Source organism: Callithrix jacchus, chromosome 7 (genome assembly GCF_049354715.1).
Source record: "Callithrix jacchus isolate 240 chromosome 7, calJac240_pri, whole genome shotgun sequence".
Lineage (NCBI taxonomy): Eukaryota > Metazoa > Chordata > Mammalia > Primates > Cebidae > Callithrix > Callithrix jacchus.
In genome coordinates this window covers 157,877,553-157,902,602 of record NC_133508.1, presented here as the reverse complement: position 1 = coordinate 157,902,602, position 25,050 = coordinate 157,877,553, and the positions used below count along the sequence as shown (strand labels likewise).

General features: G+C 46.0%; 1 protein-coding gene and 1 pseudogene across 3 annotated transcripts in view; both read right to left on the bottom strand.

Annotated features, from left to right (window-relative positions):
* Window positions 1-267: 267 nt before the first annotated feature.
* On the bottom strand, window positions 268-1,859 carry LOC100387698 (leucine-rich repeat-containing protein 28-like; annotated as a pseudogene).
* Window positions 1,860-3,919: 2,060 nt separating this feature from the next.
* REG4 (regenerating family member 4) overlaps window positions 3,920-25,050 on the bottom strand; it is a 58,930-nt gene continuing 37,799 nt past the window's right edge. Inside the window, exons 1-6 of one of the 3 annotated variants that reach the window (XM_017966180.4) lie at window positions 22,245-22,295; window positions 19,006-19,166; window positions 12,923-13,020; window positions 12,179-12,316; window positions 10,661-10,766; window positions 3,922-6,866 (exon numbers count right to left, since the gene is read on the bottom strand). In XM_017966180.4, the coding sequence (XP_017821669.4) occupies window positions 6,799-6,866; window positions 10,661-10,766; window positions 12,179-12,316; window positions 12,923-13,020; window positions 19,006-19,072 (477 nt within the window). In that variant the 5' untranslated portion in view covers window positions 19,073-19,166; window positions 22,245-22,295 and the 3' untranslated portion in view covers window positions 3,922-6,798. Of the gene's footprint in view, window positions 6,867-10,660; window positions 10,767-12,178; window positions 12,317-12,922; window positions 13,021-19,005; window positions 19,167-22,244; window positions 22,296-25,050 lie in introns of those variants that run through there. The other 2 variants (XM_078332878.1, XM_035252635.3) reach the window with 2 other exon arrangements.

Sequence of the window (25,050 nt, the reverse complement as noted above, 5' to 3'; positions counted from 1 at the left end):
GACACTGTGGGCTCAGTGACACACAACCGGTTTGAGGCAGAGTCAGCCAGTTCCAGTGTGGCTTACTCTTTTTTTTTTTTCTCCTAATGCTATCCCTCCCCAATCCCCCCACCCCTGTTATTACTCCCCGAGCCCCCAACCCTCCAAGCCCCAGTGTGTGATGTTCCCCTCCCTGTGTCCCTGTGTTCTCATTGTTCAGCTTCCACTTATGAGTGAGAACATGCGGTGTTTGGTTTTCTGTTTTTTTGTTTTTTAAATTTAGGGGAGGATATATTCCAACTTGGGGGAAGGGTGAGGCATTTTAGCTCTGAAGCCCAATCATGACATTTCCAGCAAGTTCCGCAGTGCCCCGCCTTGGACAGGACGGGATGGAAGAGCCTTTTCTGGACTGGCCGGATTCCCCAGCGTCAAGCTGGCAGTGCTCCTGAGCCGCCTGAGTGTTTATCGACTCAGCAGGTCAAACGTCTGCAGATACTGGGTGGAGCAGCCGTAAGGCACAAAACTGACAGTTCTCCTCCCCTGGTGCAGCCCTGCCATTGACGTCTCTCTCAAGCGAAAAAACTCGGGGTAGACGACGGTAAACATAGGCTCACTACACCGATGACAGTGCCCCAGAGCAGTGCAGCAGCTCCAGGAGACTTCTGGGTAACGAGGTTGGGCACAGAAAGTTCAAACCTTTCATAGAGCTGTGGCAGGTGTGATGCAGACTTCTCATGGCCAATTCCTGCAGAGGAGGACGTGATCACGCTCTGTCCCTGTGGCCTTCACCTCGGCTGCGAGGAAAATGGTTCAAGGCCCTGATGGAAAGGAAAGCGGCCGGGCGCGGTGGCTCACGCCTGTAATCCCAGCACTTTGGGAGGCCGAGGCGGGTGGATCACAAGGTCAAGAGATCGAGACCATCCTGGTCAACATGGTGAAACCCCGTCTCTACTAAAAATTACAAAAAATTAGCTGGGCATGGTGGCGCGTGCCTGTAATCCCAGCTACTCGGGAGGCTGAGGCAGGAGAATTGCCTGAACCCAGGAGGCAGAGGTTGTGGTGAGCCGAGATCGCGCCATTGCACTCCAGCCTGGGGAACAAGAGCGAAACTCCGTCTCAAAAAAAAAAAAAAAAAAAAAAAAAAGAAAGAAAAAAAGAAAAGGAAAGCACCACAGCCACTGCACCCGATGACTTTATTGTACAGATAAGATGGCAAGCCTTTCAGGTTTATGTGGTTATCCATGTATACATATCGTAGTTCTCGAGATCGACCTAAATCAAGTGGCAAAAATGCACGACGGTTTCCAGCCATGGAGAGCTCATTGAGGCTGGGCAGCTGGCCGAGATGGCGCGGCACATACCATAGACGATTTCGGTCCACAGTGAGGCACTGCAGAGAAAGGCACATGTGAAGCCTCTTGGGTAAAGTTAGCAAACGATTGGTGGAAATGCCTAGTGACTGCAGCTCCTTCAAATCGCCAACCTCTGGAGGTAGGAATTGCAGCTGGTTATTAGCCAATCGAAGATGAGGTAAAGCTCGCAGACGACCCATTTCTGGGCAAACGATTTCTAAGGCATTGTTACTAAGATCCAGATATTGGAGTTTTACAAGGGACCCAAAGGCTTCTGGTACCACAACTGTGTTATTTGAGTGCAGGTATAGTTCCTGGTTTGGAAGCTTCTGAGCAAGGTTTTCTGGCAAGGTTGTCGGGGAGTTCCTTTTCATATAGAGTCTCTCCAAGTACTGCAGTCCCTCATCTTTCAGTAACTCCAATGGAAAATGGTGCAGATTCCTATAATTTAAGAATAAATTCTTGTGCTTTTCCAGCCTTGCCACAGAGATCGTCTTACAAAGTTCAGATGCCATGACTGAATATATCCCATCAGGCATGCTTGTAGCATTACATCTTGTTAAAACTGGTCCATTTCATAGTTCCATCGCAGTGGACTGGTGCACCGCCGCCCTCAGCGCCCGCAGAGCCAGCGCTCCGGAGCGCAAGCGGCCCTGGAAGGCTAGCCGGGGACGGTTTTCTGCTCTTGTGTCAGTTTGCTGAGAATGATGGCTTCCAGTTTCGTCCGTGTCCCTGAAAAGGACATGAACTCATCGTTTTTATAGCTGCATAGTATTCCACGGTGTGTATGTGCCACATTTTTTTTTCTTTCCTTTTTTCTTAATTGTATTTGGGCTCTGGGGTCTGCGTGCAAGTCCTGCATCCTGGAGGATTGTTGCATAGGTATCCATGCTCTGGTGGTTTGCTGTCTCCATCCCTGTGCCGCCCCTCCACCACCCCCATCTCCTACATCAGGCATTTCACCCGGTGCTATCCCTCTCCATCCTCCCTGCCCCCCTTCGCCGTCCCTCCCCTCTCCTCCCCTCCCCTCCTCCCCTCCTCCCCTCCCTCCTCCACCTCACCCTGTGAGTGTTGTTCCCTTCCCTGTACCCGAGTGTTCTCATTGTTTGTCACCCACCTATGAGTGAAAATATGCGGTGTCTGGTTTTCTGTTCTTGTGTCAGTTTGGTGAGATCATAGTTTCTAGAGTCATCCGTGTCTCTACAAAGGACACAAACTCGTCGTTTTTTATGGCTGCATAGTGTTCCATGGTGTATATGTGCCACTATTTTTTGTCCAATCTGTCATTGATGGGCATTTAGGTTGGTTCCAGGTCTTTGGTGTTGTAAACAGTGCCACAGTGAACATACATGTGCATGTGTCCTTATAATAGAATGATTTACAATCCTTGGGGTATATACCCAGTAATGGGATTGCTGGGTCAAATGGAATTTCTATTTCTAGGTCCTTGAGGAATTGCCACCCAGGGTGGCTTAACTCTTCCCATCGTAATAAACTGCCATGAGTGGCAGCTGGGGTCATATAAATGGACACAGCTCAGGAAACAACAGCTACCTGAATTTTCCCTTTCTCGCATCAGATGCTCCTCCAGTCTCAGCTGAGACTGGTTCCTGGTTCTTAATTCTCAGGATAAAATTTCCCAGAGCATGGTCCCGGTCCCCTGGGTTGAGAACCACTCTGCCCTAGTTCCCTCCCATGTCCATACAGCGGGCCACAGAATAGGACTGCACACTACACACAACTCAGAGGCAAGAAGGGGCTACGTTCCAGCCTGTCTTGGTTCTGTGAGTCCACAGGGCCATGTCTTCTTAAGAAGAAGGGGCATCTTTTTTTTTTTTTTCAGTTTCTACAAAGGCACCATATGGGTGAGAAGGATCCTGCCCTTCAGGTGAAGCTGTGTAAACTCCTGGGCTCTTGAAGAGTTGTTAGAATTGATGACTTAGCTAAGTCAATCATCATATCCCATCCTCCTCACTACTTTAATTGGTTGGAGAATGAGCACATAACTCATGTAGGGTTTTTCCTGGCCAATGAGGCTTAATTTGGAGGCTCTCGTTTAAGGGTTGTGGACCTGTTTCCTGGTAGAGGTGAGATGGCTTCAGCCATCTTGCACTAGATGTGGCCGGATAATGAAGCTCATCCCCAGCAAAAATGGACACAAAACAGAAAAAAAAGTCCCATCTGGTAACTCTGTTGAGTTGTTGGTCAAGTTATACCTGAAGCTCAAATAGACTTAGGGACCGTGGAGTGACATAAACCAATACATTCTTTTTACACTGAAACAGTCTGGCTGCCAGTTGTGACCAAAGAAGTGGGGGATCACAGCGCATATTCCATACACACGCCAGCACACGCCTGCACACGCCTGCACACGCATACACACGCCATCACACGCCAGCACACGCTTGCACACGCCTGCACACGCATACACATGCCAGCACACGCATGCACACGCATACACACGCATACACATGCCAGCATGCGCCTGCACATGCCTGCACACGCCTGCACACACCTGCCCGCTCTGCGCCTCCTGGCTCTATGTTTGCACCACAGCTCTCGTCGTCGTCTCACAGTATGTCCTGTCCTCATTTCCTTTGCTGATTGTCTACATCCCTTCCCCATCCCTGATGAAATGAGCACTCCACGATTGCAAGGAATTTTATTTGTTTGGCTCACTGATGGATTCTCAGCTCCTAAAGTGAGTTCTTGGCTCACAGCAGACGTTCAATAAGAATGTATTGAATGACATACCCACTCAGTGAATTATTGAGGATTACTAACAGTTTACATACATAAACGAAAATCATGAGGGTTCTTGATTTAACTCCAGACTATTCCAACCTTCCAGTAAGGTGGGTGACTGCTTATCCACGCCTTTCCCAGCACATGTGCACATGCAGACTGTCAGCATTTCAGCAAGTTCTGGGAGGGAGCCCTGTTATTACAGTATCACCAAGATGGTCTTAAGTTGTTGATGCTTTTCAGTTGGAATTATTTTTAAATCTATGGTAAACATTTGTATATATTTATAGAGTGGCTCTTAGCTCTCACTTTATTTTATCTTAGTAGATTTGCTTTCTCTCATTTTTTGAATTTTTATTTTATCTCTACTTATTTGCCATCATGAGGTCTTTTTCCTCTTGAAAGCAAATAAACTAGGAGAAGGAGGTGGGCCATGGTGTTTTTTTGTTGTTCTAACTTTCACATGTGCCACAGTCAGAAAAAACTGAGAGCTTCTACCTTTATGAGATATTCTCAGCCATGTTTCCTTCGCACTTTTTTTTCCGGTTCCTGAAAGTAATACTACAGAATCTGGCACTTGTTTCAACAGGATTCTACTGTTGTTCTCCACGGTCTGGCGTTCTCAATTCCTCTATCATCTCTATCATGCATTCTGACACTTTTGTCTGTTTCTCTGACAGCGATTTACCCAGAACCCTCTTGGGAGCTGGTGGTTGCGGTTTTGCTGAAGCTAACTATATGCTTTGAAAGAATGAGCCTTTTCCTTTTGCCTGTCACTTGGTCTGAAATAGGAGATTTATCTTTTGGGTTGACCAGGCTTTTTATGCTTGAGAGGAGCAACACATTTTTTTCTGGTGTTTTCCTCTTTGACAAGAAAAGAATAACAAAGGTGTGATGGAGGAAGGAAGAAGAAGGGAAACGAGAGTGAAAGGAGAAGTGATTAGGGCCTGGGCTCCATGTCTTCCACTTCCCCTTTCTTTCTACTTTTCTTTTAGCCAGTACTCAGCGGCTGGCCTTAGCCTGCTGGGATGACAGGGAGTGTTCTAAGACTGAGGAATAAGACCCGTTGTGTCTGCTGGCTGGCAGTGCATCATGAATGAAGCAAGTGGCCATTCACGTAGCCTGAACTGCACGTCTCAACTGCATGATCTCTTCCTCCTGGTGGTATTTTCCTCTAAGCAATGTGAATGTGATCATACCACAGTCATATGCTATCATCATTGAGTCCATATTTGTTTCTTTTTACACGACAATGCAGATTCATGACCTAGGGTGTCCTGTATCTGTTTGCCAGCAAAATTACCTCCTCATGATTGAAGTAACCACCACATAAGCCATTCCGAACCTCACAGAGCAAAGAGAGTCACACAAGGCCACACAGGTAATCAGTGGCAGTGGGGGAGATGAGTGTCTAGAATCCAGGTCAGCTCTATTATACCTGCCGTGACTGTCACCTCCCTCATAAGCCAAGAAGCACTCACGACTAAATAGCACCCACTCACCCAACCCCACTCAGAAGTTGGCAGGCATGTCACCTGCAGCTTTCCTCCCCTTGAACCAGTGCGACTGCAGGGGCAGAGGAGACAGAGACTCAGATGAAGGAGATGAAGAAACACTTGGCTGTATTTCTTGGTCTTATTTCACTTTTCCACTTTCACCACTACTGAACTGGAACATGGCAACCTCTTATGTATATGACAGTTTATTAGAAGAATGTATGGCCCACATCAGCCTAGCAAGGATTCTACTGGCAAACCTTCCCATGGCCAAAGGAAAAACGAACAGGAGTTGAGTGGGCTTGTGTGGGCAATGGAGAGAGGGCAGAGGTGTGTAGAAGATGAAAGGGGCTAGAGGCTTACTCCTGAGTTTCTCCCTCCTGTCTTCAAGTCTTTACTTCTTATGTCCAAAGACCCAAAGACTCAGCTGTTTCACTGGCTGGAGATGCACTTTTCTAGACTGCCAGAGAGAGGGGAGGAGGGAGGAAGTGTCGGGTCTGACCCACAGACCCTGACCCAGCAGTGGATGCACACATGCAGATGCACTCAGACGCAAATAACCAGTGGAAGAGTGCGCTGGGGGTCTGAGCAGCTTACAGACACCGAGGAGTGTCCAGTAACGAGTTAGCAGCCATGACCCTGACTAGCCAGTGAAGTTCACATTTATTTAGTACAGATTAAATGACAAAGGTCTTGACCAAATAGCGCTAATGGGTAATTTTGCCAACTCACTGAGTAGAGAGCAGTTCCCCACACATAAGATCAAACATTGGTCTTGGGCGCACGTGAGTAAACAAGCTATTTAGATAAATTCTTCTACATTCCTATGTATTAACATCCTAAGCTTTTAAAGAATTCAGCTGCCTTTGGCCAAACCTTTTATTGAAGCTATGCAACCCCACCCCCCTGGCCTTCCAAGAAGGTTTGTGACTATTTCCTATAACTATCTTTATAACACTTCCTCTAAAATTTTTCCCACCACCCTGACTCAACTCCCACAAAGAAGGGTACTGTGGAAAGGGATGGCAGGGTGAACGTTTAGAGCTACAAGTCACTACTGTGCCAATGCTAAAGCTTCTGTTTCTAAGCCTAAAAAAGCCAGTGCAATGGGGGCCTTAATGCTCTTATTTTGCTAGGTTTCCTCTCGGAGATAATGAGCAGATTTAGCCCGGCTAGCAGAAAGAAAGAGGACCGGGCTGTGTGTGAGTAAAATCTTGATTCTTGCTCTATGGTCGGTATTTGCACAGGAAGTGTTGGCGCTTGTTGCATTCGTTGCTGTTCCAAGTTAAAAAGTCTGTAAGAAAATAAACAGACATTTAGATCCATTTCGTTCTGTTCTGAGCTTGCCAGAGTTATCTGGATGTTTTTCTTGGAGTCACAGATAAGGTGATATGACAGCTGACTTAATGTGTCAACTTGACTAGGATATGGTGTATAGTTGTTTGATTGCTGTGAAGGTGTTTTTTAGATGTGATTAACATTTAAAAATCGGTAGATTTTGAGTAAAGCAGATGACTCTCCATCATGTGGGTGGGCCGCCTCCAATCAACCTAAGGCCTTAACAGAAAAGACTGGTCTCCCAAAGAGGAAGAAATTCTGCCTCCAGACCATCTTTGGACTCAAGACCACACATTAACTCCTGCAAGAATTTCCAGGTTGCCGGCCTGCCCTGTGGATTTCTGACTTGACAACCCCCACAAGTGCATGAGCCAATTCCTAAAAGTAAATCTCTGTCTCTCTACATACATCCAATTACTTCTGTTTCCCTGGAGAAACTTAATACAGATACTAACTTTGCCAGTGAGAGAAAAACACTTTAAATGTCACACATCATGGCAAAATCTCCACTCCAGCACTGCTTTTGAGAGAAGGCAGGGGACGACATGAAGTGAGAATGAGGGGCTCTTGTGTTGAAGCAGGGTGCAGTGAGGATCTGAGGGTAGCCTTTCGTCAAGTCCACAGCTGAGGCTCTGAGAAGCTCCTGTTCCATGTTCAAGGAACGGAAAGCTTCCAAAGCCAGTCACATCCCAACAGGCCATCTGCTTATGAAAAACAGCTGAGCGCAAGGTGGAGGCGGCCTTTTGAAGAACTGAAGTATTTTTGAGGTGAGAGTCAACGATTTCCCTCCCAGAAGCCAAGCTCCACAGCATCACTTGTCATCTCGGGTGTCTGCAGCAGAATGAAGAGTTGTTTCCCGGCTGGGTGTCTGCTTGGGCCCTGACCTGCAGATCTGGCCCTGCTCCCAGTGTGTGTTGGATGGGTGAGAGCCCTGGGGTGAGGTGTGCCCCTCTCACTCCTTGTTCTTGGGAGGCACAGAGAATGGGGCCTGCTCATGCCTGCCTCCATAGGGCTGGTCACAGCGACCACAGAGCGTAAATGAAAGGGCCCACAAGCTTGTGAGTACTTTCACAGTGTGGGGCAAAATGAATACAACACAAGGCCATGGGCCAGGAGCCAGGTTGGGGAGTCTGCCTGCATAGGATGCTGCTGGAGACTGACTCTCTCATTAGTGGGCTTTTTGAGGTTGCTGTCCAATGAGCCTGTGGATAAGCTAGAACAGCAGCTTCAGACAATTAAGCACAACACAGCTCACCACAGTCACTAAGCAAGAGAGGTTACTGTTTCACTCTGCTCCTCCCTCCTCCCCAGAGGCGGGTGCAGAGAAGGGTGAGTGAGAGACTATACTACATTCCCTCTCCTCCAGGCCACAGGAGCCGTGAGCCTAGCTGGCACATGATAAGCATGCCACATGTATTCAGATGATTAGGGCGACTGTGTTCTCCTTTTCATAGAGAGGCATTTGAGGCACAGAGAAGTAAGAGATGTGCACAGGGTCACACAGCTCGGTTAGGAGGAGCTAGGATTCCACCCTGGGCATTCAGAATGCAGAACCCACGCTCGTGACCACAATGGACACTGAATATGGCATTTCTTCTCAAATTGCAAAACCCCAGTTATCATGATTGAGCGTCTCAAAGTGGACCAGCAAAAAGTCAGGAAACAGTGCAAGCTGCAATTTTCCAGAGTCACAAAACACATTTTGACATAAAGGGGAGAGTCAGAAAGGGTGAGAGAGGGACACACACAGTACAATGCTCTGGAGTTCTTTCAAAAGAGATATAAAAAAGGAACAAGCCCTGTCACAGAGAACAGGAATGTGTGCATGGCCGTGTATTGAGGCATTAATATTCTACATTTTGAATTTAAAAAAATTAGAAGGTGAGTGGGGTGCAAAATCCATTGCATTGATGTGGCCAAGGGGTATGTGCCTTTAAATTCTACCTTCCGCCAGTTCTTCTCAAATCCTCCTTCATTCCTTGTGCTTTTCTGCCTTGAGAGCCTGTGTTCTGATAGCCACAAGCTGGGTGAGTGACCATGGGAGAGGAAGGGACCCAAAGAGATGCTGTTCTCAGAGAGCTTCAGGCTTCTGCTTCCCATCCACGTAACACAGGCAGCTTCACTCCTGAGCCTTGCTGATGTCATCACTGACTCACAGAGAAAGGACTTTTGTTTGGGAACTTTGTCCAGTGGGGGTGTCAGAATCTGGGGCAGGAGAGGGATTTGCGGAGGCATCTGGTCTACTGCTCCCAGAAGCAGGTCCAGCCACCAGCCCCAGAGATTCTGATACTGTAGGTCTGAGAAGCAAATCCCTGATATCAGTATTTTTACAACGCTCCTCATTTGATTCTTTTGTGACATGGAGGCTCTCCTCTAACGCTTTCAATGTGTCAACTGCAATAAAAACGACCATGCCCACCTTCTGCTTGGCTAATTTTAGTGACAGGTTTCTCGTTACCTCCTGGGGTAGCTCATTATGTGTTTGAACAGTGTAAGGGTTCAAATGTTTTCCTTGATCTGAGTAAAAATCCAGTTGTCGGTGGCCTCTACGTATTGGTGTGGGTCGTGTTCTTTCCAGCTGAGCCGAGTTCTGCCTCAATAGCAGGAGCTGTGCTCTCAGTGGTCTGTGAAAACCCCCTCTCTGGCTGTTTATCTCTGAGGGTTTTCCTCAGAGTATGTCCCCTCATGTCTGCCGTTCGCCCTGTGCTGTTAGAAAGTTTTCTCACTCTCTTTTTCCTTCTTACAAGTTTATTCCTCAGACAACAGTAAACTGACCCCATGTCCTGCTGGCAGTGGCCAGGTCCCCCCTACCCCAGACCAAGAGCTGGGACCTCAGCCTGGGCCTATCCCAGGCTGACTTCTTGGCTGGCAGGGGGTCCTGGTGTCCCTATGATGGCCTAGTAGACCCACTGGAATATTCTCAAGTACATTGAGGACTCTTTAATATTCTGTGCTCTTGTATAGCTGGAGTTTTCCACATCACTAACTAATCATGGTTCTCATCAGGGGGTGAATTTGCCCCCTACAGGAGAAACTGCAAGTTTTGGTTGTCACGACCTGGGAGGAGGAGTGTCCCTGGCACCTACTGAGTAGGGACAAAGGATGCTGCTCGACCTTCTGCAGTGACGGGATAGCCCATGACCAAGGAGTGTCCAGCCCAAGGCGTCACCAGCAAGAAGGTGGAACAGCCTAACTCATGAGCATAAAGGCAAAGAATGAAAGCAGGCCGGGGAAAGGAGGAGGCTCCCGTGTGTGTGCAGCCTGCACTGAGCTTCTGGGGACAGGATTCAGGGAAACACACAGGAGGGGAGAACTCGGGCAAAGACCAGCTTTCCAGGGCTCATGGCAAACTCTCATTTTAAAGAAGTCAGAAGAGATTTATCTGTTTCCACCACATGTATTTCCTCCCTGTGGTCTGGGTTTCCCAAAATGAGACATATATCCCCCTTCATGGTATAGAATATGATTTTAAAATTAGTGTATTTCAGAAAAAAAAAGTGAGTGGATTTAAAGAATATACTGAGTAAATAACAGAATAGCTGGTACATTGATATGACAAAGACTGTGAAGTGGTCACCAAGGACTGAAGGTCGGTGACCAGTGTCTGTGGCGAGGCCACTGCCCTGCTGGAGAAGTCGCTGGTGTGGAGTGGGGACGGTGGGGGCCTCCTGTGTCCATTTTCACTCTTACCAGGTAAAGGGAAGAAGCTGTGTGTGGGGAAGTGCTGAGGGGTGGTGCGTTAGAACCTACCATTACCAGGGCCCATCTCGGCACAGTGCTTGTTCCCACCCATGGACTTGCCAGACCAGGATTTGTACAGATACGTGGCCCCGTCAATCCACTGCCACTGCTGCCTCTGAAACAACAGGAGGTGGAGAAGCGCACAGCTCAGAACCCACTGGTCACAGCCAAGGAAGGCCCCTCAAGCCCCTTTAAAACATGGTTTTCATTGCAAACGTTGGGAAAGTACAGAAATGCTTAAAGAAGGAAAAATAGAAAGTCATTCCACTCAACCACTAATAGAAAAACACTACCAATATTACTGCAAAAAATAGAAATAGATGTAAGTATTCTGTCTGAATGACAGGGTCCTGATTGAAAGCAATGGGCATACGTAAAAAGGTCAAATTTCTGATCGTCAAATAAATGACATTAAAAATGAAATAACTGTATAAAATACTTGTGACAACTATGGCAGAGGATTATTAGTTTTGCTGTAATCTAGTGTTCAAAAAGAGAAAGAGCCGTATTTATAGACCAATACTAGAAGGCAAGCACATACTCATGAAAGAGCGTGAATGAATGTGCCATATCTTCAGCAGGTTTATTAAGCAGGAATTGTGGGGGGTCCCACTTTATGTCCCCTATGTTTGTTTGAGTCAACTGCAGAAGCCCCAACAAGAATCTGTGAACTGAAGACCCCATACCTAGATCTCACCAACCAGCTGTTCCTTACAAAGAGCTCTCATGCCATTTCTTACAATAAGATATTGATGAGAAGAACAGAGTTTCAGTGAAAACATCAAGGATAACATAAAAAATGTTACAGCATCTAAAACAAAGGCTAGCTGAAAGCTTTCAACTTTAACTCAGATCCAATGGAGATTTGATTAATCTGTCTTGTGGGCCGGGCGTGGTGGCTCAAGCCTGTAATTCCAGCACTTTGGGAGGCCAAGGCAGGTGGATCAAGAGGTCAAGAGATCCAGACCATCCTGGTCAACATGGTGAAACCCTGTCTCTACAAAAATACAAAAAATTAGCTGGGCGTGGTGGCGCGTGCCTGTAATCCCAGCTACTAGGGAGGCTGAGGCAGGAGAATTGCCTGAACCCAGGAGGTGGAGGTTGTGGTGAGCCGAGATCGCGCCATTGCACTCCAGCCTGGGTAGCAAGAGCGAAACTCCGTCTCAAAAAATAAATAAATAAATAAATAAATAATCTGTCTTGTAACAGGTCTGTGTACACACACACACACACACACACGCACACGCACTTTTTAGGTCTAGAAAGCTGGTAATTTTGTGTTCTATGATTCAGGAGGACCTTGATTAGACAAAGGTCTATACAATGGAGTCATTCAGAGCACATCCTCCACTGAGGTCAGAACCGGGCCCCTGACCTTGAGGCCTTGGTCTTTGTCAGTTGGAGGCATATCTGGAGAAGATCCACTGCTGTGTCCTTGTTATAGGCCGGGTGGCCATTCCCCAAGGAGAGGATGCCAGCCTGGCTTTCCCGAGAGGGCCTTTGTGGCCAAGTCTGAGGGTAAGTTACCTTCTGTGGGTCGTGCAGACCAATCCATACGGGCTGGCTTCTCTGGTAGCCACTTACGTACTCGGCCATGGTGCTGGCTTCCTTTAAATTCAGGATTGATGCCAGGTGGGCTCCGATTCTGTAAGACTGACACTCGAGCTACGTGCAAGGAGAGGTCCTGTTAATGATGCCCGAATGTTTAAAGCACAGCCCTCTCAGAACGCTAGTGTGCCAAGCAGGAGGGACTCACAAAGCCCCACTTCCTCCACACATCATGCTCTAAACCCCACAAAAGGCTTCCTGGCACCCTGGGAGAAAATGCAACTGCCCTGCCGCAGCGTTTGGTCTCAGAGGAAGAGGCGGTACAGGGCCAAGGTGGGAGACTTAGGGTCCAAGGACATGCCTGGGGCCCGGGTCTTGCCTCTCAGTGGTGTATGTGACCTTGACAAGTCACTTCACCTCTCTGAGGCTCAGTTTCTTCATCTGGAAAATAATTACTGCTACCTAGGACCTGTCATGAGGACTTAGTGTATTAGAGTACTGCAAGTACTCCATCTAGAGTCTGGTATACAGCACCTGCTTCAGCAATGCTTGCAGAACTGAATGAGTTGAACACACAACCCTCTTCTCTCCATTTCACCACCCAACAGGCATCTCTTCAGAGTGCCCAGGAAGAACCCTGGATCCTGAATCAAATGAGATCTGGGGCTCCGGCTGGTCCCTTGCTCTAGAAAGGCCAGGCCAAGCAGGCAGCAGATTTCTTACCTCAGCGTCAGACCAGCTCCTCAGCTTCCGGAAGTAACCATAGCAATTGGCCCTATGGTAAAACCATCCAGTAGCACAGCTGGGTCTCATGATGACATCTGCACATAAACAAAAAGCGATTTCATGTTATGATCACAAAAAAATCAATTCCCAGACTTGATCCAGCCTGCAATCAGGAATCCCTTGAATGAACAGTCCCCTCACGAAGATCACTGCTACACTGCCAAAAATGTGTACAGTTTACCCTTCCTCTGGCTTTTTCCAAAGGGACTGGGGACCTATGGCATTTACCAGTGTGACTGTGCTTCTGCGATTACTGGACACTACCTCTGAACTGACAGTAATTCCAAGAAAATGTCACTATGGTCGACCAGTCAGAGCAGGAATTATGGAAGTGAGGTGATCAATGAAGTTTTAGCTTGATCTGCCTCATGGTGGGTACTGTGAGCCCAGCGGGTACCCCAAACTCATGCTGTGGTTATTTCCCCGGCTCTGGAATGCATAAATGGAATAGACATACCTACATAATTGGAAAAGATAGACACACATAATTGGAATAGATTCTCAGCAACTGGCAGAATCTTGTGTTAATAGTGAGGGTCAAACAATTATAATTTAAGGCATCACAATAGTGGATGAGGGACATAAATTAGTAGTTTGGGGTGTTACAAGGAGGGAGAAGTCATTTTGGCCTGGGAGACAAGGGACTGGTTACATGGCAACTTGACTGGAACTTGCGTGGAGGTGGGTCACGTGTCAGTACTGGGAAAGGGAGTAATTTAGGAAAGGAGGCAGGAGTGTGAGGGCATGCATAGAAACACACGCACTTGAGTCTGCCTGAAGCACAGGGTGTCTGTCAGGTAACTGCTGCAGAAACAGGAAAGAGCCAGAGCCTAGAGGCAAAGGAAGCCATGATTCAGGGACGCACATGCTTTTCCTGCTGGTTAACTGGTGAATGGGCCATGTCACTGAATGTGAAGGTTTATAAAGAGGAGGAGATGGCTGGATGTACAGAGGCACCAGGTGATCCGAGGGACGTCAGGCTAGCAAGTGTAGGCTTTGTGACCATGTGGCTACCCTGGGACACCCTGGTGGCTGCAAAAGCGTTTCCTTCCCTAGGAGACGTCCATAGGCCGCAAGCGTCTCCTCCTCTAGGGGACGTCCATAGGCCGCAAGCGTCTCCTCCCCTAGGGGACGTCCATAGACCGCAAGCGTCTCCTCCCCTAGGGGACGTCCATAGACCGCAAGCATCTCCTCCCCTAGGGGACGTCCATAGGCCGCAGCTGCCATGAGCGCATTTTCTCTCTCCTCATTCAAATGACACTACTGTCGCGTTTGCCCTGCTCTTCTGTTTCATTTCAGCCCCTGCCTGTCAATCTCCCAGGGCTCCCCACTGCTTTCAGATGAGCTCTCTGCTGGTCTAGCATGTGAGAGGTTTTATGACCTCGTTGTACGCCCCTTCCATGCCACAGTCCCAGCTCCGTCTTGGAACACGATGCTCAGTGTAGCTTTAGACCCCTTGCACGTGCTATTCCTGGTACCTATGAATAATGGATAATGACTAACCCAGCTAAGGCAAGGCAGGAAATGTTTCAATGCATAGGTCAAATATACTGTGAACAAACAGCAAAGACATTCATGTATTTAAATGCTTCATCTTCTACTACATTCAGAAATATGAACATAATTTTATGACAAATAAAATGCAGCCTTTATGCCATTGCTGCTGCTACAAGTACGACTATGACCGGCTTCTGTAGATAAGGTGCCTGACTTTCCATCGTCTCTCCCTTCGTTCTGTCTTATAAGGTGCCTGACTTTCCATCGTCTCTCCCTTCGTTCTGTCTTATAAGGTGCCTGACTTTCCATCGTCTCTCCGTTCGTTCTGTCTTATAAGGTGCCTGACTTTCCATCGTCTCTCCGTTCGTTCTGTCTTATAAGGTGCCTGACTTTCCATCGTCTCTCCGTTCGTTCTGTCTTTGTACTCTCTGCCTCTGTGTCTCTGTGTGTCCTTCTTGTCTATGACTCTGTTTGCTGCTCTCATTTTTTCCTCCCCCTCCTTCTTCCTCACTTTTCTCTCTCTCTCTCCCCTCCCCCTTTCTGCCCCTCACCCTGCAAGGTGCTTTCTTGGTGCCAGGCACCTTGTTAAGTGTTTTACCCATGTTGTGGTTTTATCATGATTGCTTGAGGAGATAAGGAAACAGGCTCAGGGTGGTCATCGGCCCAGGGTCACACAGTAAGATGGAAAAGCTGCTTTGCAGATCCAGCTCTCTACGACTTAAAAATCCATGTTACTGCTGCCAACCCTCCCAGTCTTTATAAATATGAAAGAATGAAAAATTAGAAACTTGGCAACATAATTATCTGGACTGCCTTGATTATTTTGTCAGAAGGAAAAGAAACATTTGCACTTCAGGTAAAAATGATCTTCTTAAGAGAAGGCTGGCCATTGCTTAGCAGAGGGCAGACGATGAGATGGGGATAGCTGGAAAGTCTGCCTTCCAACTTACTACTGGTGAGACTGTTCTGAAAGCAGGGACAAGGAGGAGCCCAAATCTCTGACCGTAGGCCTGAGGACAGAGACCTGTGGCATCACACCCAGTGCTTTTGGTTTGGTCTTGTGCCCTCGGAAGCAACTCCCCTTGGCAGTCTGGGCAAACATGTTAGGACAGACAGAACCTCCACCACCATGGTTGTTGTTTCCCCTGGATCCAAGCCGTGAAAGCATGCAGAGGACCTGGAGGGTCACACGCAGAGGACCTGGAGGGTCACACGCAGAGGACCTGGAGGGTCACACGCAGAGGACCTGGAGGGTCACATGCAGAGGACTTGGAGGGTCACATGCAGAGGACTTGGAGGGTCAGAGTGAAAGAGACCCACAGCCACACACGAGCCCAGACAACCAAGCTCTCTCTCTTCTGTTTCTCTCCTTTTGCTGTCTCTCTTTGTGTTTCTCTGAGTGTCTCTCTCTGTCTGAGCATCTCTGTGTTCAGTTGTCTCTGTTTGTGCATCTGTCTCGGACTTTCTGTGTATCTCTCCGTTCTCTCCCCATCCTTGTACTCTGTCTCCGTCTCTGTCTCTTGTCTCTGTGCCTCTGTAACTGTGCGGGTCCCTCCTTGCCTACGACCCTCTGTTCTCTGCCTCGCATTCTTTTCCTCCCCCTCCCCCCTCCTCACTTCATCTCTCTCCCCTCCCCTTCTGCCCCGTACCCTGTAATGCTGCTGCTATGGCCGTGATCCCCCTGGTGGAGACATTTCAGCTCCTCGATCTGCGACTAACCGCCACTCTGCTGCGCTGTGGCTCTGCCTTCTGCTGCTCCACTCCCAGCGACCAGGCTGGGGGGCAACGGCACCATCTCAGCTCACTGCAGCCTTGACTTCCCGGACTTAGGTGATCCTCCAACCTCAGCCTCAGGAGTAGCTGGGACTACAGGTGAGCACCACTATGCCCAGGTAGTTTTTGTACTTTGGTTTTTTTTTTGGTAGAGACGGGAGTTTGGCCACGTTGCCCAAGCTGGTCTTGAACTTCTGGGGTCAAGTGGAGCTCCCGCCTCGGCCTCCCAAAGTTCTGTGATTACAGGCGTGTGCCGCCACAGCGAGCAATTACACCACACGTTTAGTGAGCATTTACTGTGTACCCGGTTCAGGTCCAGGCCATTTACACACATTCTAATCATCTTCATAATAACACTGTCATTATTCTTGTGTTCCAAATGAAGCAACAAAGGCAGAAAGAGAGTATCATGTCCCAGGATCCCACAGAAAATAAATGATAAAGGCAAGATTTGATCCGAGACGGACGGTCTGACTCGAAGTGTTAGTCTTAGTAACGGTGCTCACGTCATTGCTTTAAATCCTGTATGGGTCAAGCATATTCGTTGAGATTATTTTGTTTAATTAACAGAGCCTCTCTGAGAGATCCTGTGTGGATGACCATCTCCATTGTACAGAGAAGGGAAATTCCTCAGAGGAGTGAGTAACCTGCTGAGGTCACCCAGATGTGGGGTGCAGTGGAAAGTGGGAGAGAAGCCAATGTTTCCATGGTGGCCTTAGAACCTTGGCCCCACCTCACATGGTGCTCCATCCCCTCATCTCTGCACATGTAGTGTCAAGAGGTTTCAGCTTCCAGCATCTTGCCTGGACCACTCTAATCCTCTTTCTACTCTATCACTTACTGCATGTGTGACCTTAGGAATGTGATTTAGTCTCTTTTAGCTCTCCTTTTCTTGACTGTACAGTGGGTCCACAATTACGCCTTCTTCACACAGTTGTCAGGAGGATTAATTAAGATAATTTATGTACAGTGGTCAGGACAGGGCCTAGTGTATAGGAATTGTTCAATAAACACTAGCTAGTTAAAACTTAAAGCTATTAAACCCATTATCATTATTATGTAATATTTTTGAAAATATAAGCCAGAAGAAGTTTTTTACTGCCCATAAATGATGTAGCTCTATGTCTCCCCTCGCTGAATCAATGGCATGGATTGCTTCAGGGGAAGGGCAGCTATCAGGACAAAGAAATCACTGTGGAAGCAATCAGAGTTTAATGTTCACCACAAGGCTTTGTGGAGAGAGAAAATTAATTTCTAAATCCCCTCTATTTCTCTTAAGTACTGCAGTGCAAAACACATTTAGAATATATCACAAGGGAGGCTCCCCCAAGATATTAAGAATAAGTAGAAAGTCCTTCTACAGCTGGAAGAAAGATCTGCCTGGAAAAGAGAAATTGAAGGACTTGTGGTGAATATTGTGTCTGTATCTCCTCCTCCAGAGAGAACCCAGGAAGGTTAGTGAGATCCCAGGGATGGGGAGAGGGATGTATCATATTCCCCAGGATATAGCTTGGGCAGATTTCAAGTTTCATTAAGGAAGCCTGACGTTGCAGGGAACCAGCTGGCCACTTAGAAATGGCCACATAAGGCAGCTCTGCAGGAGGGGCTCAAGAGTGGCCCCCCAGAGACTTGCACTCTTTTGCATGGCTGAGTTCTACATGTCCTGAGCCCCCTGAGATAGTTGAGTGAACTGGTGTATGGTTGAAGGCGAAGAGCCGTGGGGGACATATTAAGGCTAAGCTATAACCAGGACCACAGACTTCAGCCATAGGGGCCAACATGATGCCCAGAGGACCTTGCTATTCTTCATATGTCCTTCCAAATCATCCTACCGTTGGCCAAGGACATTCCCCAGGAGGAGCAGTGCTAAGTTACAGACAGCACTGGACCCCTCTGGAAGCCCTCTTCTCAACAGAGGAGACACTCAAGCATGGATTCTTCCCTCACTCTTACATGTCCAATGCCCAGCAAGGCCACATGGGACCGTGAAAAGCACTAAAAGTCCTAGCATCAGTTAGTCTTACTGTGTAACGTCGGGCAAATCTCTACCTTTCTCTGGACTTAATTTTCCTTGTAAATAGAAGGAAGACATGACACCAGATGAGTTCACATTTCATTTCTTTCTGTTCCTGGTGTTCTGTGACATTGCTTCTTAGCTCACTCATACAGTGTTCCTCCCCTGCTTTCTCTATTGGTGGATTCGACAGTATTACCACCCACTTTGTGGCCATGTGGCTTTGCACTTGATGCGTGGTCTGTAAGTGTGTAAGAGCCATCTCTCTAACTAGATTGCAGGTCCCTTGCAAACTGGAATCCCTAATAATGCTCAAATGATAAACCAGTGCTTAAGTATTGGGGAATTCTAATCATCTTCATAATAACCCTGAAGTAATACCCTTGATGATAACCCTGGGGAATTCTAATTATGGCTATGATTTATTGACAGTCTACTAGGCATCAGGACTTTTAAACACATTATTTCTGCCCTTCACAATAAACTTGCAAAATTAGTATTACAACTTACACGTAACTGATGATTTAAGTATGGTTTACAACCATAGAGAATTGGGTTTTGTTGGATTCTTGAGTCCTTGAATTTTTTTAGTACCGGTCTTCGTTTTTCATCTCTATGTTTAAAAATCTTTTTCCTACAGGGCCTTAATGTTTTTGTGGGCACATGGATGGCTGTTCCATGTGGGCTGTGTGAACACTGGCTGTGGCTCAGTTCCAGCTAAGTGACGGGTACTCACCACTCAGGACTCCCGCGTTGGGCAGGCAGCTCAGTAGTAGGAGCAGCCACATGCCTCTGGAGGCCATCGTCTTCTTTCCCTAAGGATGTGGCTACTGCCAGGATCTCAGAGTTCTTACTGGCACGTCCTTGAAACTCCCGGGTTTTCCTTGATCTACGAATCTGAACACATTTGCACAGGTGAGAGGGACCCAGGAATCTAGATGCTAACTCACATATGGGGAAGAGAATACAGTATTTTCCTGATGAAATCCAGACTTTAAAAGAATCTCAAGTTAGATGTACAGGTTAGAAACTTTTAAGAGATTTTGTTCTCACCTTCAAGACCTCCTGGGCCAGTGCCAGAGATCTAACCAAAGCAGTCTGAACAGTTTCAGAGTCTGAATGGAAGCAATTTGTAAACCACTGAGCACTGGCCCCTGTTAGCTTCAGGAGAGATAGCAGAGGGCACCCAAGGCAAGTTTCCTCATGGCTAAGGCAATGATGGGCTTTCTGTCATCAAAAAAATCCAATAAATGGTGTTGGGAAAACTGGCTAACAATGTGCAGAAAGCAGAAACTGGACCCCTTCCTGTAACCTTACACTAAAATTTACTCAAGATGGATTAAAGATTTAAACATAAAACCTAACACCATAAAAACACTAGAAGAAAACATAGGCAAAACCATTCAGGACATAGGAGTAGGCAAGGACTTCATGACTGAAACACCAAAAGTATTGGCAACAAAAGCCAAAATAGACAAATGGGATCTAATTAAACTCCAGAGCTTCTGCACAGCAAAAGAAGCCATCATAAAAGTGATCTGGCAACCAACAGAATGGGAAAAAATTTGCAGTTTACCCATCTGACAAAGGGCTGATATCCAGAGTCTACAAAGAACTAAAACAGATTTACAAGAAAACAACTCCATTCAAAATTGGACCTGGAAGCAACCCAAACACCCATCAATGATAGACTGGACAAAGAAAATGTGGTACATATACACCATGGAATACTACCCAGCCATAAAAAACAATGAGTTCGTGTCCTTTGTAGGGACCTCGGTGAATCTGGAAGCCATCATTCTCTGCAAACTGACACAAGAATAGAAAACCAAACACTATATGTTCTCACTTTGTCAGTGGGTGTTGAACAATGAGAACACGTGGACTCAGGGAGAGGAGCATCACACACTGGGGGCAGTTGCACGGGGTAGGTAAGGGACAGTGGGGGGTGGGGAGGGTGGGGAGGGCTAACATGGGGAGAAATGCTGGGTATAGTATACACCTAAAGTAAAATAAATAAATAAATAAAAAGAAAATACAATAGAGTGGTTCTGACACTGAATTTTTAGATGTTTGTATTAAACATGAGCACAGTGTCGAATACCCACATTTTACAGATGAGAAAACCTAAGGTCAGCAAGCATGACGTCATTTGTTCGTGGACACCAGCTACAAGCAGATCTGACTCCATCAGCACTCTTTCCTTTACACTTAGTTGACACCATTTAAAAAAAAAAATGGCTTTATCTTTTCCCCACAACACATGAGCTATTAGGGAATCAATACAAAACTAGAAAATAAATAGTAAATCCATCTCCAGGACATAGATAACTTGGTTAGTAGCCTACAGACTTCCTTCTATGCACCTCTTTCTGTGTACAATTTTATACAAATAAGATCATATGGTCCTATAACCTGGTTTCGTTTCTCAGAAACAGATTGATTGTAATATATTTTCTTGCACTCCCATAACTTTAATGCATTTTTTATTTTACTTTTGTGTAAATTCTCATATACAGGGTTGTGGCATCACGCAACATGTACATTTTAATTAACAGAACACGAAAATAATTGGTTCCCTAAGCTCCCAGTGAATGTTTAATTTTGTCAAATTTTTGGCTAACTTTGGCATATTAAAGAAGAAACTTGGTGTTTTAAAATTTGTTATAATTACTGATGAAGTTGAACATCTTTTTATACAATAATTTGCTTTCTGTGTTGGGTGAATTTTCAGTTTATAGTTTTGCACCTTTTTCTGTTCTATTGTTTGTTTCCAATTTGTGAGATCTTTCTTGTATGTTTATTGTCTTTCACGTGTTACTAGTAGTATTATTCAGTTTGTATTTTTCTCATTATAATTTCTTGCCATTCTGAAATTTTCCTAATTAATATATTTATTTTTATGTTTTTAAAGTAATTTTAATTAATATTAAAAGGCCGGCCATTACTGTCACGTAAGATTAAAGTATTTATCAATGTTTCCTTCTATTTTTATTTGTCTGAGCTTTGTTTCAGCATAAGTATGAAATTGAGTTCTGGATTTCCCTCCCAAATAATTCTTAAACTGAGTCATTCATTGAATTCACATTTAATCATACTTTATGATTAGAAAGTCAAGGTACACAATCTAACTCTCAAATAATGGATTGCTTAAGAAAATGATGTACATGATGACTTTTCTGGAAAATTGATTCTGAGGTCCATAACATTGCCACTTTAAGGCAACGTTAACCGAGAATGAGACAAAGGTTGAAGAGTGTGGATGTGACCTTCCCCATCCCCAACCTCTTTTTAAATCATTGTTTAAACTTTGCACTTTGCTAAACTTTCCTTCCAAAGGTAATAGTGTATTTTCAATGTCCTGAAACCCCTTTAAAATGCAGAATTTCTCTGTCAAGATGACCATTCTGGGTGAAGGGAGAGGCAGCATCTTTTTTACTAATCTGTGAATAATTTTGTATTTTTTTTTTTTTTAGTAGAGACGGGGTTTTTCCATGTTGGCCAGGCTAGTCTCAAACTCCTGACCTCAAGTGATCTGCTGGCCTAGGGCTCTCCAAGTGCTGGGATTCCAGGTGTGAGCCACCATGCCCGGCCTTAATCTGTGAATAATTTTTAGTCAGCTGATATTCATCGAATGCCTGTGTGTCATCTTCATAAACGAGCTGCACTGTAGGTCTCGTAAACGCACGTTACAGATGAAGACACTAACACTCGTCATCGAGTAACTTTTCTGAAGTTTCCCAGCTACCAGACCACAGAGCCAAGGTTTGACTCGACAGTTTGACCCCAAAGCCAAGGCTCTTTACAGAAGGGGAAGAAAAGAAGGTAAATAGTTTAAAGCAAATGACACAGCAGCGGAAAGCCTGACAAGCCTCTCTGGAAATACAATTTGTTATTTCTGGCCTGGTTCATAGCTGATAGAGGAAAAAAATGTGTTTGAAGAAAGACCCCCATCATCAATTGCAAGGAGGATACCTGTTTGGCAGCCAAGACTCTGAGGACCCCGCTTTCTTCAGCATCTCCAGTGGTCTCAGCCCAGCTTTCTGGACCTCTTATATCTTCTTGCCTCAGGAATTAATAATCTTTACTTTAATCATAAAGCAATTATCTGAGAAAAATAATCCGTTCATAAAAGTCTTATCTACAGTGAAATAATGAATCATCTGCGAGATGGTTTGCGAATGTACGTAAGGTGTGCTTTGAGTAGCCAGGAGAACCTCTCCCTGTGTGCAAACAGATTCTTCTCTTTACATCCTGTTATTAAAACTGACAAGATCCTGGAATCTGTTATAAGCCCATCTTCCTCTCCCCTTGTGTTATTTTTTCTTGGCTCTCTTTTTATCCCTTGGTATTGTGTATTTCCTTTATTTCTCTCTTATTTCTAGGAGGATTTTCTGTCAGGGTCAGGCATAGGTTATGACCCATGCGGTGTGACTTGATGCCCACACACAGATTTTCCTTCCTGCAGCACCCACTCCTTTCACCCAGCACGCATCAATTTCGTCGGATATCTACTATTTGAGCTTCTCCTATGAAACAAGGGCCATCATGTCAAAACGGCTTACGTCGACAGAATGCGTTACAATAGAGGGTTTTCACTTAAGTCATCAAATAAGATGCTAACAAAATCCTTGTGAGCAGCATAGGACAGACATCCCCGTCACACACTCAAGAAACCCAACGTTAAGAGAGATTAGGAGGCTTCCAAGGTTCGCGACGCTGGTCAGCAGTGGACCTGGATGCTCAACCTAGGCCTTCTAACTCCAAATCCAGCTGTTTGCTGAAATACAGTCCTACCGAAAAATAGGCTATTTGAAAAGAGTAACACGATTTTCTTTTCCCATATAGATGGCAAAGGATTAGGCTGTAGGTGCCAGAGATGAATCAACTTCAAACTACAGATTTAAGTCTGTAAAGGACCTTTATGTCCGGAAATTTTGAGTCTGGGAGGGAACACAGTAGTTATCGAATCTTACCCTTTTGCTCTGTGGGTGAGGAAACAGGCCTAGAGAAATACTGTGACTGGTTTAATGCACGGACGGTTGTGGGTGAAGCTGACATCAGAAGCCAGCTTCCTTGCTGCCAGCTCAACATTGCTTGAAACATGCTACTCAGCTGTCGTTACTAGATTTTTTCATCATATGCATACATTCACGGTAGGACGTGAGAAAGTAATGCTTTCATGGTTTACAAAGGACATGGTAAAGGATCTTCCCGTTCTGATGATGCTCTGGGAGAACAGCACGCGACTTGGCCTCCTATGGCTGTTGGCTCAGGTCTGCATTCGGCTGTGCAGTCACTGTGCGATGCTCCACATGGTACTGAGCCTTTTGGACCCTCAGCTTAGATCTCCTGTGTTCTTTTTTTTTTGAGATGGAGTTTCGCTCTTGTTACCCAGGCTGGAGTGCAATGGCACAATCTCAGCTCACCACAACCTCCACCTCCTGGGTTCAGGCACTTCTCCTGCCTCAGCCTCCCGAGTAGCTGGGATTACAGGCATGCGCCACCATGCCCAGTTAATTTTTTGTATCTTTAGTAGAGACGGGGTTTCACCATGTTGACCAGGATGGTCTCGATCTCTTGACCTTGTGATCCACCCGCCTCGGCCTCCCAAAGTGCTGGGATTACAGGCTTGAGCCACCGCGCCCGGCCAGATCTCCTGTGTTCTCACCAGCCATCCCAACGCTCACACTGCTACCTCCATGCCATTATATAAGGATTTAAAATCTTCAGGCTCCTCAGATTCCTAATCTGTACATGACGATGTTATTACTAGATGAATTTATTCGCTGCACTACTTCTTTCACTCACAAACCTCGTTCTCTTCAGGCAGCTGGATGGTAATCATCAGTGCTTCATGGCACAATGGCGCACAGAGATGCTAACTCCAAGCCTTTCAGCTTCAGAAGCCCTGGTCCAGATGTCAGACAGAAAAGTTTTGACAAAATGAGTGATTAAATAGGTGTCCTGTGTTTCTACCAGCCAAAGCAATCCTAACTCTGCTACCTCCATGCTATTATATAGATGTAAAGACTTGGGATGAGAGGGAAGAGAGTGGAATACGTGAGAAAACTAGATGTTCACAGGACTTTTAAGAGGTCTCTCACTGACCCCTCACGTTGACTAGCTCCAAATGAGGGCACTGATAGAACTCACATGCACCGTTGAGATGTAAGAATATTAAGGACCAGAAAAATACCTGAATCCAAAAAGGTCCACTGAATACTAAGGTAAGTTTACTATAAAAAAAGGTCTACATATAGACACACCATACATGAAATGTAGAAAGTGAGAATGTCCAAAGCCCCAAATCAGCAGGGATCACCTTCAAAGTACCGAGGATGAGGATGGCACCATGATGGAGAAATAAAGTGGAAGCCAGGCAGCTTTCCAATAGTAGCGCTATTTATTTATTTATTATTTTGATAGTTTTTTTTGGGAACCAGTGGCATTTGTTTACATGAATAAGTTCTTTAGTAATGATTTTGAGATTCTGGGGTACCTATCAGCCAAGCAGTGTATACTCTCCCCCATATGTAGTCTTTTCTCTCTCACCACCCCTGACCCTTTTCCCCTAGTCCCCAAAGGCCAGTGGATTATTCTTGTGCCTTTGCATCCTCGTAGCTCCCACTATGAGTGAGAACATACAGTGTTTCATTTTCCATTCCTGAGTTACTTCGTTTAGAACAATAGTCTCCAATTCCATCCAGGTTGCTGCGAATGCCAATATTTCATTTCTTCTAAGACTGAGTAGTGTGGAACACTAGCTTCAAAGTGCAGA